At 38.1% G+C, this 22,472-nt stretch overlaps 1 protein-coding gene across 3 annotated transcripts in view; it reads right to left on the bottom strand.

The window, feature by feature from the left end:
- The window catches only part of Centrocortin (cerebellar degeneration-related protein 2-like), a 69,955-nt gene that overhangs the window by 35,150 nt on the left and 12,333 nt on the right, over window positions 1–22,472 (bottom strand). For 2 of the 3 annotated variants that reach the window (XM_076771331.1, XM_076771332.1), the window contains exon 1: window positions 15,476–15,996. The exons of the other annotated variant lie outside the window; for it this stretch is intronic. In XM_076771331.1, coding sequence (XP_076627446.1) covers window positions 15,476–15,683 — 208 coding nt within the window. In that variant the 5' untranslated portion in view covers window positions 15,684–15,996. Of the gene's footprint in view, window positions 1–15,475; window positions 15,997–22,472 lie in introns of those variants that run through there. 3 annotated transcript variants of the gene reach the window in all.

Here is a 22,472-nt window from a genome sequence, read left to right as displayed (position 1 = left end):
AGTAACGGTGTTTTTATAGAAATTATATCCACTATAAGATTGATTAAGTATTTATATGTAGCATAACGATTCTTAAAATAAACCCCAGACGTTAAAGTCGGTGGAGCGTGAAAGACGACAGAAAAAAACGACGCGAACTGGCCTGCTGGCGACCATTCGAATAAAAAAAAGACAATGCTTTTTCCCCTTCGTTCTCACTCCCTGTCTTTTTCTTCAACCGTCAGCCAGAGATAAAGGCGACTCCAATTTCGACTCTGACTCCGAGATTCAAGGGCATCGTTGTGTACAACTATCTGCTGGTGTCGAATTTCGTCTCAAAAACCGTTACTGCGTTTCTGAGACGGCCAGTATTTTCAAGAGGAATAATATAACTGGAAAGACGAATGAAGAATACAGCAGGCATGGGATTCGAAGCATGCAGAGGCCTGTCAAACCGTAAACTAGAGGTATGCAAGTGCACGCTACTTTTCTATTAAAGGATACGCCCGTATACGTTCAACTTGTACCCACCCAGGATGTGGAGATACGAACCAGTATATAAGAGGAGATCAAATGCGAGTTATCTAGTTACATAATACGCGTGGCTACCTATTGCACAGGTATATCCATCGGGGGAACAACACGCGACAAAATCTGCGTACGAGAACGCATCTGTAATCGCGGACGTGGGAAAATTAATACGATCACCGTATGAAACCGAAGAAATCGTCCAGGATGCTCCCACGTTAAATGGCCGAACTTGAAATATCAATCCGAGACCTCGAATCTCATAATTCGCGTTTCAAGTTCCAAGTATAGGTAATAAACGAGATTAGGTCTTATTATTTTTGCTCAGAAATGTCTCTAAATAATCGTGAGAATTTACAGAATTGTTTAACCATGAGAGCAATCGACGATAAGTTCGTTTAAATGTTTTTCTACGTTTAAATAGAACGCGTACGATCCAAACATAGAAACGTCTGAATAAGCTTATCGGTGATTGCTCTTATGGTCACACGATTGTACAAGTTTTCCCAACTGAGAACTAACTAAGTTCCAAGTAACGAAGTTTCTAGATAAGAAGGCAATTGTACGACAAAGAGGAACAGTTCTGATACGAATCTCGTAATAAAGTGGACGATAAGTTTGTCGAAGAATTACGTTAATTGATACATTCTGATGTTAACGCGAAATACGCTTAGCGATTTAACGTAGACATTAAATTAATATCTTTGCCCGCTTCGTTAAAGCGTCGTGGCATTTTTCGAATTGTATACGAGCATCGAATGTTTCGATACTTGACTGTTAATGGGACAAACCTGTTGCACGACAGTCCAAGAAACGAAAGTATGAAAGAAACTCATCCGAGAATGTTACTAATCGACATACTTATCTTCGTTATGCGGACACGTTCAGAAATGTCGGCATCCGTGACATTTATTCGTTTGATAACGAATTCGCGTGGAATAGAATATTGATTTAATTTCGCGATCGTGTCTTTTGGAATTTGTTTAGATTCGATGATTCATGGTTTATTGAACTATTTTTTTATACATTCAGATATTTAATTAAGAGAGGTTATTTATATGAACTTTGTTTCTGAAGAATAGGAAGAAGTGTTCTTTAATGTTAAAATAAACTGTTATTTTTATAACTCGAGTGATATATGTATATTGAACACCTTTGACTGTCCCGTTTTCTCACATTATAACTCAAACGAAATATACCATAAATATCGTACCGACGATGAAAGCAACGATCGTAAAAAATTTTGTCAATTATTGGGAGAGTTAATAAAACATTTACCTTGGAATAAAAATTGAGTGACAGGACTTGTACGCGATGAAGTGCATGGTAAATTGTGCCTACGTCGCTGTATATAGCTACCTTGTCATTAACCGTGTTACTCTTTATTACGTGACATGATAAACGATCAGAAATTGGTTGCTCGAAGACATTAGCGCGGAAAGAAGGTGATTTTGGCGCGCGATTCCGAGGCGCTGAGAATGCAAGAGAACGAAACGAACTGCGAGGAATTTCCATTTACATAGCCGCGAGTAAGAAAAAAGAATGGCATACGCACGCTAAGAGATAGTTTCGCGGCAACGAGTGAATGGAGTGTATACTTTACGACGCGTGTATCACATTTGCGCGTCGGAAGATGAAGGATCCGTGGATGTGCATCAACGCGGAATGTACAACGCGATATTTACGGTGAATTTGAAATATTCAACGGCTCGTGTCGCCGGAAGTGCACACTCAACGAAAACTCCAGTCTCGTTTCAAAGACATTGTACAGGATATCCCACGCGACTAGGAAAACCGTATCGTTTGAAACGGTTGCAGAAAGATAAAAATTGAACGGTATTGAATACTGCACGCTTCCTTTAACGGAACTTTAATTTTTACTATTCGATGCATTTTTTTAATCTTTATGCCCTCCACCTGATAACTCGAAACTTATTATGATTAAAAGCTTACTAGTTATTCAGATAGGTTACATCACAGTCCGAACATCTTTTCATTATTTTCTTTCCGTTAGTTAACAGTTTTGTAATGAACATATTTAAGGATGTATTCTGGCCTGGAACTCGTTCGAAATGCGACAAGACGGGCGTAAAATTTATGTTAATAATTAACTTAATCTTGAACCCAAGTTCGCTAGATTATAGACTGTACAATAAATAATGAATAGGATTAAGCATGGGTAATTATAGCTCATTAGATAGAAAAAGTAAATATGTAAACTGGATATGATCCTAAGCCTACTAGGCAAGAATTAAATAATTAATAATAATAAATTAAGCTTAAACCCTGCGTTGCATAATATTTCTGATCGACGATGAATATTAATAACGTAATCTATCTCAGGATATCGAAGAAAATTTAAATACAGGATTAATACTACTATTTCAAACGAGACAGAAGAGTGTACCTTTCGCATGATTTACTATAAAACTTGCATTACGTCAAGGCACTCTGAGTAATTGACACGACAGGCCAGAGGGGAGGGAATGACTAGTGAAAATAAAAATCCGATGCAACCATGTACGCGGTATTCCTGGCCGCTCCACCCTAAACGCATACCAAGCTCATTATACGTCGATACACGTCCAACCGAGTTCCAACGCGGAAGTTTCCGACGAAAAACGCTGGAAATTGCGTAACATTTTCATAAGCGAGTTGGCAGAAGCGCAAAGAGAGAAATCCAAAATGCTCTCGTCTATAGAACGTTGTCTGCGTCGAAACGCTTAACCTCGACGTACCACTCTCATTACGCTCGAATAACCGACGAACATCCACGACGAACACCTTCCTTGAAGAGTTCTCTTCCTTCTTGTAATACCATCTACCGTGTACTGGATACAGATTTTTACGTCTGTATGGTATCCGGGCAGAGAGTATCCCTTAACGCTCTAAGGTCGGTTCTCGGTTTCATGTTAACTCTATTGTGGGCTCCTGTGTTGTATTTTGCAATCGTTCGAGCTAATGGAAATTTTATCGTCCGGCCGACAAAGTCTCGAGTAGTCTAGAGATGTCCGTAAGATCCAGTTAAGTCAACAATCTGAAGTAGGGAACTTGTTGGCGATCAAGAGTGTCAAGGCGCGCGTCGATCCCATCGCTAGGTATTAACGAGTATGTGATCAGATTGATCCCCATCGCTAACTGGCTGTTTTTCCAAGCGTCTCGCGATCATTTCAGCATTCGTGAAACCATAGTGTTCCCGTGTACCGTTAATCCCCAAGTTAGCCGGGACGAATTCGATCGGACATCAAGTCGTCCCTGAAGCCTCGTCTTGGTAAGCTCGGGCAACGAGCGATTATATGCCCACTAACGGTACAAAGTGCAGCGCGCATGGTGCATTTACGATAACCGAGCGAGGCCGTTGCGCAGCGCCTTCATAGATGCCTATCCAGGTAGAGATAGAGCCGAGACTTTGTGACCTGGAACGAAACGACGGTCTCGTCGTCCCATGTGCACGTACGTTCTATACAATATGGAGTCTATATTATGTATATGCATCCGTGACTATGTACTGCGTATGTATCCGATCCGCGTGTACGGTACTGGACGGATCACGGTCCAAATACAGTTGTTTAGAAAAATTACGTTCTCGATAGGGGAGTGTACCGGTGCGATGTTATGGGATTATCGTTCATTATTGCATAGATACATCGGCGTTGCAAGACCTGAAAATACCGGGTCGACGATGAGAGACAAATTTTATCGGGAATAATAAAAAATCGAAAACGTATTGTCTATTTCAAAAAGCTCTTATCCGACAAGGACAATTTCATTGACAATCCACTTCAGAAACGAAGGTTGTAACGCGTTTTGCAAAGAATAAAGCTGTTAATAATAATATGCTTTTGACTTGGTTATAACAGGGAAAATTATTTTCTTCATTATGGTACAACGTTAAAGATGAAATACGATATAAAGAGACACGATCAAAATAAATTGTTATCTCAATCAATTAGTATCGCCTTTTTCCCACTTGTTACATCTGTTCCTTTCCCTGTAGAGAGTTAGTACAAACGACTACAGATAATTATCAGATTCTGTCAATTTGTCAGACTCTGAGAACTTATTTCATTTCTGACGAACTGCGAATGTAACCAAACGAGTATCAATCTTGATGGAATTGATAGTTACGTAAAATGATTCGATACGCGAGTATCGGGTTTCAAACGTAAATGTATATTGATGGTATCAAAACACATTTCAGTTCCATCATTAACGATAAATACTGATCGTTACATGAAATTAATTGCTCATGGTGATTGACGATACTATTTACTGTCTAGTTAATCGTGATTTCAGATCGATCTAACCGCGATATCATTATTATGTAATAATCGTAAAACAATTTCTTAAATTTCTTTACTGCAAATACAAGTACATTCAAGATTAGGTTAACGATATCGCGTAACTGTACTTTGCCTTTATAACGTTTACAACTTTGGTACAATAGAAACGTATTATTGTTATTATTATTATCAGAGCACAATTTATTTTTGATCCGCAAAACTCAACAATAATAATCATTAAATACAGTTTATACAAAGTATGGTTCATAGTTAAATGATTTTCAGGAATTAATGAAAATGTATAATGTAACTTGCTATTAATAGTTTTAATATATTCTAAAACGAATGAAAATTAGATGTAAAAAGATACTAAGATTTTAACGTAAACACTCGTGACAGAATTCTGATTTATTGGATAATAAAATAAGCAGAGTTCAGAAACGTGTGTCTTGAAAACAAATTGTCACACGAAAGTCGAATTTGGCGGAACGATTTATTAATATTTATAAGCTATAAATATGCATAATCACGATGAAAGGAAGCTAAAAGGTAAATTCCAACGAATAAACGCGCGATTTTTCACCCAAACAAACTCGGAATCCAACGCGTCACAACTGGCGCGATTACCAAGTATCACACGATACTCGTTCCGCGGGAACTGTTTATTTCCTTCCAAGTCTAGAGGTCAAGAACATTATTACGATGGAATTCAAGCCAGGTAGGGTCAAGGAGAACATAGATTTCTAGAATACATACATACGTAATTTCGTCGGGGCAGACGGATTATTTAAGAACAAGCGTCGTGCATACAAATCACGACGCGAGAACATCCCGTAGTTCGTTCACGTTTGTACTTTGGATCCCGTATAACAGAACTTCGTCGAACCCTTGTTCCCCAATCTACGAGATTACTTGGATTTTCCTAAGGCGTGAAATTTACAGTTTTCTTCGAGCGTTACCAGTTCGCCTCGTAAACCGAAACTCTTAATTTAGTTTGCTTAGGATAGAAAACCCAGTACCAAAGCCCTCAACTATCTAATACGAGGGTAGAAAACAATAGCACGCGTTCTTTCCAATATTGTTACACTACAATATGAGAAACGTTTAGCTCGTTGTAAAACAGATTACAAAATTTAGATAAGAGTAATATCGCATTAAATAATTTTAAATATATAATCACATGTTACCGTGGATATGGAAAGGTTAATAGCCCGATAATGTATGGCGGTCTGAATCGACCATAAACACGCGAATTACACGGGCACTCAAATCTATTTAACCGTAATGATGATGATGATGATAATGATAATTCATTGTACGAGTAACCCCGTTTGAGTATAATGAAGTACAGAAAAATAAATCAGTAACAATTAGAAATACTACGATTTATAACAAGATTAACAAAAAGAGAGAGCAGAGAATTACTGTTTATTTTAAGTATTGGATTGGAAAGATTTGCGATGTAACGAATGTTGTAAATATATTATCAATCGAATATATTAAATGAAATAATATAGGAAAATGCAGTAGAAAAATAGTTGAATTCTTAAACAAGATACTTGAAATTAAACAGTGAAAGAAACTAGTTAGGCCTCTAAAAAAATTGATAAAATCAAATAATGGACACTCGCTTACTTAATAGGAAATAGTTAAACCTCTAAAAAACAATGTATGAAATCGAATAGTGTACATTTCCCTTACGAAAGAGCGACAAAACAGTAGAAACTGGTGGAACCGTCGAAAAAATTGTTGAAAGCGTGCAGTATGCGAATCAAATATGCATTCGCGTAGCTCTGTTTCGAGACACTTGCATAGCGATCTTGCAAAAACAATGCCCTTGTACGTCCGCCGGAAATCTGCGTCGGCAACGGTGAAATAGAAACTAACGAATAACGGGATGCATCATTGCGGAATGTTATTTCCTTCGTATGCAGAATAAAAGTACCTACTAAAACAGCCTCGCGGGAAAGTGAAACGTTTCACACATTTTTTCGTAAACTATTTACGTTACAAAGCGATTGCTTTTTCCCATTCTTGTCCTCTTTAAGGCTAAAGGAAAGCAAACGTCAATTATTCGGGCACGAAAGTATCCTCGCCAATTTATATAATTGCAAGACACTTAAAGGGACTAAAAAAAAGTATTTATTCATAGACTCGGTAGCATTCTACGTCAAATGGAAATAAAATTTCTATGTAATTGAACGATATCTACATTAAATGACATGAATTTGTTTATTAAATATTAAACACGTCGTTAAAATGCAAATAGGTTCAATTACACCTTAACTACATATTAGAAAAAGCTGCAAAGTTAAAAGATAGTACTTCTCTGTCGGCAATGAGTAATTATGATAAATACCTGCGATGGAATATTTCGTTGATAATTAGTCGTGGACTCGACTGTGTAAAATTTTCAGAACTTACCTGAAACAAAAAGAAAAATCGAATTAGTAACAAAAAACAACCAAGAACAGTCCTTATCATGTTACTAATAACTCCTCTTCTATTAAAGCTAATTACATGAAAAAATTCATGGAATATCCTCATGAATATATTAATTGGCACGTAAAGATCCAACGTAATATATCACATACATTTCTAAAATAAAAATCTCGTATACTGGTCATCTTTCGTCCCGAGACACGAACGCCCATTAGCCCCTTCGACCATGTTGTTGCGCACAGTTTACGGTTAAATATAAAATCGACAAAGTGTTAATATCGCGTGAAAATAGCATAACGCGTTAAAATGCGCATAACCTTAATTTCACGAGTACGCGTGAAACAAGAGACTCTAATAGAAACCTCCTACGTAAGTATCCACAGTTGAATTGCGATTTGCAGATAGTAACATCCGAATGATGAATTCCGGGATAACATTGCGGCGTGAGTTTTCTTACTGTCGAACGTTAATCACGAGAAAGTGAAAACGTGTTTTCTGCAACTTGCATCCCATCCACGTTAGAAGTTTTTTGCTCATTTCAACAGGAACGAACGCATCCTCCGAATGCCTACGGCGATAAGGAAGTCTTCATCGTCTGTGCAAGATCGAAATGGAGAAAACAGTTCGAATAATAATGCTGGACGATCGCTCGATCGACTTTAATGACCGTACGTGAGATTTTAAACTGTAAATTATCGCTGAAGCTTTTGTATTTCCTCTGGACGCTAAAGACACTGGTGTATGCAATACTGGAACGATAGTATGCATAAGCTATAGTATACCAAACGTACGGAGACGACCGAAAACGAACGACGATGAACGAACGCGAAAGCAAAGAATCAGATCGTGCATTATATTATATTTCGGTTAATAAGGGCATTAATATACCTTTGTTACGTTAATTTGCGTGTCTGTGATTAATAACCATCCCTGTTCCTCAAACTACAATAGAGTTTGGTTGAGTACAAAATTTTTAATGTGAATTGAGAAAGTGTAGAGTTCGAGTCATTAGATTTATGCGAGCATACAATACGTTTCAGCCATGTTATTATTAGAAATGCTCACGCGAAGGTTTTAGGCAATCTGTAATTTTTATCCTTTCCCTAATTTCCGTGAGAAGGCAGTCCATGATAAATTCGAACGATTTCTGGCGATAAATCAGAATACAACTTTGCCACACTGCTTGCAATATAATTCCACATCCACGCACAAATAGTCGTAAGTCATCGTAAGAACGGTTCGAGTACTGTTTCAAACTCGATTATACGATGTTTTTTGCAAAACCTACGACAAATACCGTGCAGTTTAGCGAAATGATGTATGATTCAGCTATTATGCCGCGGCAGGGTGATAATTTCTTCCGATTTATTATTTACGACTCTTTTCCAGTGTCGTTTCTGCCCTAATTATTTTGTACTTCTCGACATTAATCCACCAGAAGAATTGCGTTAAAATTTTCAATCAGATTATTGAAAAATTAAATACGATTTTATCTTTTGTTTTACATCCCACGACCCGCAACGAAAAGTCAAAAGTATATGTATAAATAGCAGCAACAATTAAGCCTTGGTTAAACTTGGAAACCGTAAAAGCGACATATAAATTGCCTTCTTTATCGCACTTACGATCGCAATGTTGATTAAAGCGGCGCGTTGATTTCTATGGAACTAAATAAAAAAAAATAATAGGTCAAGCACAATTAGTCTACGGTATTAACGCGTTATTTAGTGAATTTGATCGCCGTTCGATCGACATTTAACCGATAAGTAGCTTGCACGTGGGCTGATGAATCGATGCCCTCGGTGAGAGCTAAACGAAACAAAAAAGAAAAAAGATCTCGACTCTTGTTTGAAAGCTTGTCCATTCTAATTACCATTCCAGAGTGCAACGGTGGACATGAACTTGGAAAGTCAGTGGTCCATTTGCCGAAGGTGATATACAGTTAAACATTATGAACATTGGTGGTGAGCATTTTTCAGAATCGAACTCTCTCCGATTTCATATAAGAGCCCACCGGAATTCCGGTTTAACTAGTTTCGAGTTGTCATCAATTGATCAGAGTAACACTTTTCTTTCTTATAACGTTTGCGCTTCTCAACATCGTTACTACGACACGTATAAAATAACAAGTTTCCATTATGTAGGACATTATTTAATTAATGTTCAAAGATATGAAAGTACCTACGCAGTCGAGACTTAGAGTTTTCCAAAAAGGAAGAATCATAAAACGCAGCGATTAAAATATTTGAAATAAATTTTGAACAAATTTGTAGGATGCTAATAATAGTCGTAAATAAACTTTCACGATATCGAAATTGCCTGCTTCCGAAATAATAACCCAAATTATGTGTCCTCCTTAAGAATTCTACCTTTCTTTAAACTAGAGCACTTTATCCTTTCACCAAAGAAAGTACGGTAAACATTAATCAATATTAAGACGTTTACCATTAGTCGATTATAATTTATATATTCTGACAGTGAAAGGACTTATGGAATGTAATTAATTCGCGAATAAATAAATGAAGTAACTCGCTCTCTGTAAGATGTATCAAGAAATTATAAAAAGTTACTAACAACTTTTAACATTGTACTCGATATTTCTTTATGTGACGTGGCAAGCTTGCCTTACAAGGTCCTGATCTTAACGATAGGTGTAATTTACGAGTTCTGCATACTCATTTTCTCGCGATAATATTCACGACCTCTATATTCTAGTCAAGTTCCATTGTTACGTACGATTGTTGTTACTCGACAATTCTTTCTGCATTTTCCTACTCCTATGTAATTTAACAACGCAAACTTTTAATTGTGTGTAAATTAATTTCTTTCTTTTTTCTTACAATATTACAACATTTCTGAATAAATCGATGTTTCGAACTTTTTAGCTGTATAGATTATTTGTTGATTATCTATTGTTTGGCATAGTTTAGAAAATTCTTCGTTATAATTGACGTTGACAATTTAAATTACAGGGAGGTTGAATGCGCCAAAACTTTTCTGAATGAGGTTATGTTTTCCGTCGAAACGTTTTCCCCGCCTCGTCGAACGATCAAGATTTCAAGCAATACTTCACCTGTATTATGTAATAATACTAACAATAACGCTGTATCGATAATTTAATTAACTGTGTTAAACTGAACGACAACCTAAATGTAGTCAAAAGTCAAAACTCAAACCCGAAATGTAAAGAACGAACAAGTTAGTATCGAGAAATTCCGAAGAATAAAGACATTAGCTAAGTCGAAGTGAAACAGGTAAGGACTTATTTCGACAATTGTGAGGCTAATTAGAAAAAGTCAGAGGTTTCTCACATTTTCATTGAAGCAGTGGCAGAGCACCTGCTAAATTATAACTCTGTATGCTGTTACGTAACGAACGAAGCCAAGAGAAGAACAGTACACAATGCCATTGTACCTTCCCATTACATCTTCTCATGCCTCTGTAGTAAACTTCCATGATTTATTACCGTACATGGTCAATGATTTTGTCTATTATATTGCACAATAGATTGTGCACTAACAGTCGAACGTGAACGACAAAATTAAGGTGTTGCAAACACTTTCATCAATTTGAAACCGCGACGGACAATTATCAAAAGAACAATATTCTTCTCTTTATTGTAATTCGAGGAACAGGATGATTATTAATTATGCACGCACCAATTAACGTAACGAAAGTACAGTAACACTTTTAGTAACTGAAATATGTAATGCACCCGATTCTTACACACGTGTTCACGCTTTCTTCTTGTCGTTCGATCTGATGCTTCGTTTTCGCGTTCGTTCATCGTCGTCCGTTTTCGGTCGTCTCCGTACGTTTGGTATACTATATCTTCCATCATCTTCCATCTAACGTCAGCTTTTCGATAGGCTCGTAGAAGAATTATGTGCTTAATGACATGCAGCGAATAATAAAAAACGATTTTAAAAGTTATATTTGCTCGAGGAATACCACAAAGTATAAACGTATAAAAATTGTTCTGTCGAGCATCGATACTCTCGTTTTCATCGTCATTTTTCCAGTCCTTTTCAGACATGCACATCGTACAGAGTCGTTCGTGCAAAAATGGAGGATCCACGCGAAGCAACTTATCCCAACTTTCTAGAAAATGAATTGTTTCGAGCAGATTAAATTCACGCAAAATAAAGTATGGTTGGAAGATCCGTTCGAGGGACATTCCATATTTTCAACAAAGCTCGTAACTTATCGTACGACGTGCTCTTTCGACGCCCACTCGTTTCCTTGCACAAACTGGACGCGATGCTATATAGGTGTGCGTGGTTTGCATAGTATCGTATAACAAAAGCCTCCGTAATATGACTCGAGATGAAAATGCTTAACGCTTTTGACGCTAAGCATAGAGCCTTTTCAGCGAAGCCTCGATGCGTTGAACTAACGCTCAACTACACAATGCAGAAAGTAAAGCACATTTACATGGTGTTCGTGTTGGCCACGACGCAGTATTCAATGTAGAGAGATATTGTATTACTCGTATTCATTGCGGTTGCAAATAGGCATGTATAATATTTTGATTGTACGCCGTCCTCCAGCGAGAAAGTTTCATTTCCTTTCTCCCTTTCGACGAATCGTTTGTTCGAGCAATTTTTCCCTCTATCGTCGAGGTAAATATTGCATTTCGAAAATTAGTTGCGCGTCTTATGATTGATTCTGCTCCTAACAGCACGGTGGCTGGCTCGGGTAATCGCCTAAACAGCCATTTACCAGCCTGTCAACCATTTTAGTCACGGATCGTTAATGTCATATTTTTTATTTTTTAGCAGGGACCAATAATAACAGTTATCCTAAGATACAAACGAATCGATAAAAAATAATTTAGAGAAGTCTGAAGAGCAATTTTGTTGAAAAAAATGCAATGATTTCTTTCCTTACGGGATCGTACACGATGAGAATGATTTTATTGCAATTGACCGCACCGTTATTTCTCTCACAATCGGTTGATTTTTTTCTTTGGAATAACTTTGCAATCGTTTCAGGCATTACTTATCTTTAACTATAATTAATGTATGAATTTTAATGTTAGGTATAATGGCGCAGGGACGCCATTGTATGCGAGACGAAATGAAGAGGTTGTCTAGTGGCGTCTGACAGGAAGAGTTTCACTTCCTCGAGAACCAATTTCCTGTAACTGTAACAATCGACGCAACAACGAATTGTTCTGAAACAGTTTTACAGAAAAGGAATTCGTTTGCACGAAATCTATTCTACCGTTACTCTGGAAATGTATTATTAATTAAACAGGATGCATATAACGAGTCAATACATAAATGTTTGCGTTACGAGAAAATTTGTCACGTTCTTGTAAACTTAACGATCTTCGTGAGCCTTAGAAAATTTACTGGAAGGTTATACGCGTTACATCCAACTATACAGCTAAAATTATCGACCCTCGTCGCACTTTTAGGGAAACAGCAAATAGGGTGTCTCGTAGCAACACAGTCGAGAGGGCTGTGCACCCTTCGTATTGCACGTATGCACGCTTCTTCTTAAGAAGGCGCATCTATGTTAAAATACCGTGAACGTTTATCTTCTTCGTTACGAATCGTATTTAAAAAAGAAATGAAATGCACCGATTTACTTTCAATGTACTCCCGAAACTACAATTTCTAGTAAGAGAAACAAATTTGCATCCAAACTCGAATTATTTTAATTTTTTAATCAAATTTCCCGATGAAGATATTACGTATTACGTGTGCGTATTATTTCTGCCCCACATACTTCGATTTTTCTAACTAAAAGTTGTCTAAAAGTATGCTAAGACCCTCGAGCAAAGGTAATAAATATGCATAGCCACTTCCTTCGAATGCCACGTAACATTAGGTATGCCCGGTTTTAAAAGGAAGGAGCAAAACGCAGTCGGTAATGGTGCGAGCCATTTGCATAAATCATGCGGTGCTTTTATTTATTTCATCCGCGCGCCATCGTGCTTTATTTACTACGACAGCCAAGTTACAACGTATTGCTTCAAAAACGAATCCACGAACAAAAGATCCGAGCTCGAACGAACGATCGAGGAAAGTTTCATTGAAATTTACATCTTCTATCAATTAATCGTAAAAAAAATTAAATAATAGTTGCTTTACGTAACATGTTATTGCCACAAGGTATTCCATTTCAATGAAAGCGCAATTGCATTCTTCGAGGACGTAGACGTACTTGAAAAACGTCGTATTAAAAAATAATAAAGGTCATTGAACCGTACAATTTTTGTTCTCTACGATTTTAGTTCATCTTTAAATTTTATCAATAACAATGTGAAGGGTTGATCGATAGGAAGAATAACGTTAAAAGAAAGTACACGTGTAATGACGAACGGTAATGACTTCCAACCGTCGAATTAACTACCAGTACATATCACTCACAATATCCATGTCAAGAGCAAATGTTCAAATGTTCGCGTGCACGTTCAGAGGTTACGTCGTTCGATTGCAACAATTTGCTGCGGTACCACAAAGCTGTAATTACGCAGGAAATTCTTACACGTAACCTTCCTTGTTCTAACCGAGGGATTCATTAAGACTAATACGTATTAATACGTAATCCTGTGACCTGGGTTCAAGTTCCGCCGCTCTGGATTTACACAGAAAATAAACCATCGTATTTATTAAAATCGTCGTTAAAAGGCAAACAAAAATATTGCAATTTGTTATATGCTTCGATAAATATTTTTATGCGTAGGAAGAACATTCACGAAACTCTGAAACTCGTCGATTTGCCTAACGCGCAGACTCCCAGTTGCTTCGATTAAAATTCGTTCCACCGACGGCAAAGGAAACGTATTTAATAATTTCTACCTGCAACGATCGCCACGAATATATTTACGTTAAATTATGTAGCGAGTCGAACGGCGCTGGTGGATTTCTTCTTTTTTTATAAAGAACAGGTTCGTTATTATCACTCGTGAACGAGCTTATCGCGTATGCCTGTGTTCAAGCCACGCGGATTGATCGTAGGTTCAAGAGTCAATAAAAAACCAGATAATACATTCTTTTATCAAACGTGGGTCTTAGAGAAAAAAAATACGTGCATATTTTTACGCAGCAACGTCGAAGTTCGATTTGATCGTAGAAAAATGGCATCGAAAAAATAAAATTTCTAATAAATGTCGGTTGTCTTGCCTATCCTTGATAATATAAGAGATAAATTTCAATCAAGGTTTCCGGAATTGAAATTTCTAGCTAATTTAACGAGCAACAGATGGACAGTTCTTAGCAATTTATTTGTTATTTAAAATTGTTGCGTAGATAAGAAGTTTACTCGTTTATGATAACCGGTTATTGACACGAAGGTTAACAGAAGCAGGACACGTAGAACATTGCGTGCACTCAAGGATCCCGCATAGCTGCAGTATTCGATTCGGAAGCCGTGTGGATGAGTCAACACCTTCGATAGTATCAAAGTCGTTCGCGTGGAACTACGACAGGAACCGAACGGGGAGATCGTACGTAAAAAAAAAGAATTCTCCGTGCACATTTTCCAAATCGAAGGAAAACGAAACGAAAACGGAAACATAGATGTGTCAACGTACACGAGCACGCTTTCGGGACGTGATCGATCGCGTCTCGAGGTCAGCGACGAAAACTCGCTCGTTTCCGAGGGCTCGCGAGGTTGCAACTGCACCGACCTTGAGCGTGAACCTGAAATAAGTGTACAACTCCTCGGTCTAAGGTAGAATTTTACCACCGGATTAAAGAAATTAATCCCTCCGTCGTCGTTCACGTGTAGCCACGCGTTATGAAATTGGAAGCACGATAACTTCGAAGCGACCATTCTCGCATACGGCGTGGCGGTCGTCAATGCAAACGGGACTCGATCATTTGCAAAAGATATACTAGACAAATCGTTTTGGACTTGTATCGGGAAATTGTTTAAACACCGAATTAACAAAAATTCTTTTCCTTAATACGCTTCGAAATATTTGTTCATTCGACGACAACGAATTAACGTGGCTAAAAATAGTCCAAGCGAGGTCATCGTGTTTAGACTCATTCTTATCGCGTAAACCTCGCGAATCGATCGATACAACATACTCTCGCGACGGTATAACGACGGATATAAAAATACTGAACTTGCTTTAGCGTTGACGCCATCGATCTGCTTTTGTTAGGCGTCGCTTCGGATTCGTTGTTCTTTCTCGCAGCATCCCATTGTCGCGAGAAATAATTCTGAACCCACCCCCCGGTTAAAGAAACCATACGGTAAACGATATTTTCAGTGAAATTTACCCTGAAGCATATTGTCGTCGGTCTCCATGTTGTCATTGGGCTGCTCCTGCACTTGACAGCGTACACTGTTGCTGAGTATCGAGGACGGTAGCAGTAGATTCATGTTTCCTTCTTGGAGGTCCGGTGGTCCTCCTTGTGTCTCCTCGAGCCGGGTAGCCGTATCGAAAGTCGATTGTCGACGGGGTTCTGAATCAGCCGCCTGGCCCATGCACGTACGCGATTGGTCGAGCGGTGGCCGGGGCCCGCGGTCGAACCAATCGTTACGAAGTATCGGTCTGCGCACCGGACTGTCTACGAACGCACCTGTCGGCCGTGCATATCCGGCCGACACGAGAACGGTCGGTTCACTTTCACTCGACGTGAAAAGAACGATCGCGAGTGTATATATCGTTCGAGAACCACCTGCCCAGCAGCGTATTCTCGCCTGAGGATCCTTTCGATTTCGAGCGGATGGACCAGGCGGCTGTCCGCCTCGCACTCTTCTCGCCCGTGTCTCTCGATCTCGTACCGTTGATGTTCGATGGATCGATATACCGTTGGTCGACGCGAAAACTACGCGCACTGCGGATCGAATTAGCGGACACGATCGCCGTCACTGACACCGTCGTCGTTCGGTACCTCGTACTCGGGAACGGAAAAGCCGCGAGAGACGGAAAGACTAACGTCGTGTCCAGCAACGTCGCTACGTCGCGAAAGACGACGACGCGTAACGCGTGCAGGGACAACCAAGCACCGCCGAGTCGCGATCAATAAACGCTGGCACGGCGTCTGCGCCGACAATGCGATGCCACGCCGGACGAGAGGCGAGAGACAGGGACGTCGCGATCGCGTGAGTGTATCTGTGCGCTCGCGCGCTATCGACGCGACGCGTATCGACGATTTAGGGTGTTCCCCCGACTAGCTGCCCGCCAACTATACACAGCTACGCGGGGGGAACGAGTGCCGTTAATTGGTCCTTCGATCTTTTCACCCCTTGCGGTCCTACGGCCGGACTCGACGTCGTGTTTCGTTACAGCCGGTTCTACCTACGGTTCGACATAAAATCTTTTCTATTACTGTTGCATCGGTAACTGCCGTCTTTTCCAAATAATTTCACTTCTCTTTTAACACGTTGACGGCCAATCGAAAATGGTAAAATTATTTACGAAACCAAAACTTTGATTTTGGACAATTGTAAACTACATAACTGAAAGCTTGTCGTAGTACTTATTTTCGTAAAATATTGTTTGGCATATAAATTATTTCTCGTTTTTACTAATAAATTCGTGTTTCTATATCATTCCTTTCAAGTTTCATATCTTTCTTCATAAACTAGATTAACTTATTAATCAGAAAATGCGTCAACGCGAACGTCTTACGTACAGAATCGGAACGATGCACTTTTCCGAGGATTTATTCCTTTGAACTGCTGTCACTTTCGCGCCTAAACTGGTTGGTTCGTGTAACTTTCATTAAGGTGAGTTTGATCGAATTGCCTCTCACCGCAACGTACAAGTATGTAGGACGACTTAATTGCCTGACTTCTGTTAAATTACTAGGAACTGGATGTTTTTTAACCTTTCGTAACACTGTTCTCTTCCACATCGAATGCGTTATGCACTTTTCCGATTCCTCGGCAGATTTTTCAAGTTTATACGAATATTGAAACGATTCAATTGATTATAGTAAAAAATATATTAGAGGCTACTTATTCCACAGACCATGTTAATATATCCTTTTTTAGAGTAAAACATACTTAGATCTCTATAATAACTTCCATAAATATTCTTTGCTAAATGAAAGTATGAAACCTTTAAATTGATTATAGTAGAAAATATATTAAAGTGTAATTTGAAAGTGAAACTTCTGTAATGAGTTTTATAAATATTTCTCTCCACAGTACCGAAGAAGTCTCGAGCATGGAACCGTTCAAATTGATTATATAAATTTGCTTGTGTAATGAAGACCCTAGAACGTTTTGTTGTTCGATCGATCTCGTTTGATTTATATTTCTTGCTGTTCTAAAATAATTTTAGCGACACGGTAGCAATGTGTATATTGGGCTGCGGGTCAAAATGAATTCTACGTGCCTGTCGCGCAAGGTAAAACGGAAACGAACCGATATTCCGTAATTTCTTTGCACGGTATGTGTCACGTTGCTCGCGACGCGTGCGGGTGTCGTAACGTTTAACGTAACTGTTCACGATTGAATCATATTTATAGCTATGTACGTACTATTAAAGCTGCCAATCACCTGGAAGAATCGAAGGTCACCGAGAGGCATTACTACAGAAGGCAATACCACTTGCAGTGCATTCACCAATAGCAGCAATGTCCGACGGTATCCTAGCACAGAAACTTTCCCAAACTTACCAACTGAACTCTTCGATTACTTAAACAACACAGTCTCACACTGGCTGATTAGGCATACACAGTTTGGAAATTATTTTAAATCAAATATTTTGTATCTTCAATGGCAGAAACTGTGTACTAAACTGTGACTATATTTAACCTTACGTCAGCCATCTTTGAACAGATATCTCTCGTAAGGTAATAATAGAATTTTGTTTTTAAAAGTTAGTTTTTCTGTGCAGAAGGCTTGGAATATTTTTGAATCTTCAAGTTTAAGAATCGAAAGTGTGTAAAATAACAAAAATCGTAAAGAATTGTGACGAAGAATTCATTAGAATTTATTCAGTTTTACGTTTCGGCCTTGTAGAACCCCTTCAGGAAATTGTATCAATTGGCAGTCGTCTATATCGTATCGATCTGGATTTACACGTTTATGTACCGTTATCAGAATGTATGCAGAATGATCTTACGTGTTAAAGAAAATCTAATGTTCTTAAAGCGACTATGAATAATATATTTTCAAATTTAATTTTATCTATGCACAGCGATTCGAATAAGACGGGTCGATGAACAGTGTTGAAATTTGGAACAGAAATGGCGTCGAGCGCAGAAGCGTGATTGGTAACGGGAATAAAGATGGTAAAATAAAGATTAAGAATAAAAGTAAATCAGAGCATTTACTCGATCCACTCGAGAATAAGAAAGAACGAAATAACGTTACCGACAAGAAGAATTTCTTCTTCCGTAGATGAAAACTGTCTCACAGTGGTTTTCAAACTTCTCGAAAAGTGCCTTTTTCCTCGTATTTATCTTCAATTAGAAGTATTAAATTTTAAAGGTAACTGCTTTTCACACAGAGATTTTATAACATATATGTAATCTCAAATAATCGAGTCTTCACGATCACATTTCTTTCATTTCATCCCTTATTTGTTATAATATATATTGTACCTTTTTTTGTAAAAATATTCGTCGATAACTGAATAAAGAAGAGGCTCCTTATCCGTGTTTACCAAATATCCTATTACATAATTCAAATTACGTTACATGAAGAAACTGTCGACGACACAATGAATGTACTAAGTATGGCGTATTTGTGCTCCGTTCAGGAGCTATTATACGCGAAGGATATTACGCGCACACGACGAAGGAAATTACGTATGATAATTCGTGTGATTTCGCGTGTCACCTACTTTCATACTGGTTTTCTGCATTCCTATTGGTTGCTATATTTGCACGCAGCATTTGCATAGCTGACGGAAAGGTTGTCAGTTTTACAGGAAATCTACATTGACTTAGTACATACATGGAGAACGTAAAAAACAACCAACTTCTATCTGTATTTACTTTTAATTTTTCAGAAAGAATCACGGTACGATTCGAATCTTATTCCATTTTACTATCACTCTTTCGAGTAATGATGTATTATTTGTGCAAGTGATGACTCAACAACAATGGCGACAACGTCAATCGCGGACGAGCGGTACTTTGCATTCAAAGAACCAACATGGTATTACAGATGAATACAATTGCTTTGAAAACGGTGCCAGAAGACTATAGATCGTACTTGAAATTATTTTTTTCGATTAATTCGAAATGGCAAATGAAACGCATCGTTACGTTGTAGATCAACGTGTCTCGAATGTTGATTTCCTGAATTCCTCGTCGTTTTCTTGGGAAAATATTTACCCGTTTGGTATCAACTATACTTATACATATGCATGTCCTCTCGACGAGGCAAGACATACGAATTCCAATGGATTTTCTCAGAAACCAGGTTACTGGTAATAAGAATCGTATTCCTAGACCAGGAAAATTTATCTCTCTGGGCTACTTTCGCCCGTTCATTTGCAACGTTGTTGTCGCTGTTTGATACGCGAGTGATTACGTTGGTATTCTGCGTGTGCAATTTTTAGGAATAATTAGTTGCGTGTCGACAATTGCTTTCACGTCGCTGCAACCCTAGACAGGGATGAACTCGTTGATTTTGGAATGAAAACTTTGCTAGAATCGGAGTTTAATTTTTTATAAAATATATCTGCAATCCTTTTCTATCTAATATAAATTCCTTTATGCCTATTAGATGCAAGCCTAGTCAGTCAGAAAATGTAAAAATACAAGAAACACTTAAATCACATCACTACTTTCTACACTTTGGCGATGCAAAGGCAATGCAAACAAAGACAAGATGGTACTCTTCGGGTCATTCATCATTTTCTCGTACCATCGCGGATTACACCCTCCACATAAATGTTTAAGAGAGACTAACGGTTATTCTAACGCCCAGCTGTCAGCGTGGATCGTAAACATAAACTTATCGTCATGGATCAACACGTAAACCACTCGACCATAAATTCGACGATATCCATGGTATATTCTCTTCGGTAATGAGCGGTCAGTTATTCAAGGTTCGCTGATACAGTGTAAAGGAACCGTGAGTGGCTGATGTTATCGCGAATGCATTCTTATAAGAATTATTACGTGTAATTTTCAAAAGCAGGATCGACTTTCAACTGACTTTCCTTCAACGTTTAATTCTACACGGTCCAAAACATATTCTGATATTTTACTTATACGAGTTTAGATTATAAAAAATGGATTCTCTTAATGTCTCAAGTCTTAAAAACATGTTTCTAAAGTATTAGATTGAAATTCGATGAATTATCATAGTTATTGGAATTGAAAGGTAATAGAATGCAGATAAAAATTGAAGTGGTCAGTGAATGCAAGATACCTGCTCAAAGCCTTGAATAGAGATACGACATTTTTAGTTATAAACAGTACTCGTTTCTAGTAATTTACAATGTCTAAATTCAATATTTTAGTCTTGCAGAATATTGTGTAGTTTTTATCTGGCCGTGAATGTGCTAAAGAAGAAGAAGTTAAGAAGCAAATATAGCACAGAACAATATGGCCGCCATGACCGAGCAGTCGACGCGACGTAAAAATGTTTAAAGAAGAAGAAGAAGAAGTTAAGAAGCAAATGTATCCCTGAAGAGGTTAAAGGGAAAAGCATGTTTATTCCCACCTCCAAGAATCGAAGTCGATGTCCCGAAGAGAACTGTCGGATTGCAGGTACAAGATTATACAACTTCGCAGCCGCAGGAATTCAAACGATGTTCTCCATTTCCTTCCACTTCCATCCTCGCTTTTCCTTCTGCGTTTAGCCGGTGATCGATACCGGCGATCGTCGAACACGCTCGCCAATTGGATAAATCACGACAAACTATAAACGATTCAACATCGATGCGATACATATTAGATTCCAACGAGTTTTAACGATTTTTCCCGTGCCTCGATCAAACCGGAGTCTCGTAAATGCTAGCGTGCCGATATCCTGGCGCATCTTAGTTAAAGGATTAGAAACTCCGAGGATTTTCTCTCGTTAAGCAAGGGGGATCCGCAAACGTAAAAAATACATATTTCTCCTTGATAAAACTTGTTTATCGCGCGGTTAAATATTCCGCGTGGAAATACAGTTACACGAATGATTAATTACCTGGAATAATCCTCCCGGGATTGAGTAATTGCACTTTAATGGTGCATTAACTTTGTTCCTAATTAATCATAAACTGTTCTACGCAACTTGCCGCATTTTCAGACGCCACGATTATTTTCCAATCCACCCGTTCGCTTCGAATTTCGAAAATTCAAATTTTTATTCTACAGTAAATTTCTTCCGTACTATACAGGGTGTTCAGCCACCCCTGGGAAAAATTTTAATAAGGGATTCTAGAGGCCAAAATAAGACGAAAATCAAGAATACCAATTTCTTGATGGAGGCTCCGTTCAAAAGTTATTAACGTTTAAAGTTCCGCCAATACTGAATTTTTTTCTCGAAACTGAGTAGGATTTCGAGGGTATGTCTAATGACCAAAAATGATTGTATTTGACCCCCGCAACTGAAAATAATTTTTTTAGAACGATTCGAAAATTTTTTTTTTCGCCTTTTTTTTTATAATCTTACTATTTTCCATCACAATAGATACTAGTTATTTTAATATTATATGTAAACCATGAAACAGAAACAGAAAGTGTTTGAAACGAGGGTCAGAATCACAATATTTTCGCGACACGGCAAGATAAAAGTACGGCAATTGACTGAACAGCGCCGGAGAGGTCAGACCGAAATGAGTTCGCGCGATCTCAGAGGTAAACATTTAATACGTATTATATTAGGTGATAGATTGAACTGAAGTGGCAGCGTGAAATCAGGGCGATCGTTCTTAATCGCAGATACGAAAAAGGAATCTATTTTGCAACTCTCCCCTCAGCTGTACCGATCAGTTCTGTATCGCGCTGCATAATGAAATCGGCGCAAGTTCTCGTCTACAACGAAACACACTTAAATGTTATCTGATAAGAAATCTGTTACATACGATTATTTAAAGTACAAACTCCGAACGCGATTTCATAAAACACTGTACGGTTCATAATTTTTCGGTATTTAAGCCACTTCCTCGTTTTATCATACGCACACATATATGTAAAATACAGATTCAACGATAACTGTAACTAATGTACGATAAAATTTATTATTAAAGAAGTACGTTTGCAGTGATATAAAATAGAAAATAACGTTCTATAAAAATATAAAGCTCGACGCAGCGTTTGTTATTGATCTTCTCATCGGCAGACGTTATTTTAAAACAACAGTTTCTCTCAT

The sequence above is a fragment of the Colletes latitarsis genome, chromosome 8 (genome assembly GCF_051014445.1).
Source record: "Colletes latitarsis isolate SP2378_abdomen chromosome 8, iyColLati1, whole genome shotgun sequence".
NCBI classification, from domain to species: domain Eukaryota; kingdom Metazoa; phylum Arthropoda; class Insecta; order Hymenoptera; family Colletidae; genus Colletes; species Colletes latitarsis.
This window is presented reverse-complemented; position numbering and strand designations above follow the sequence as displayed.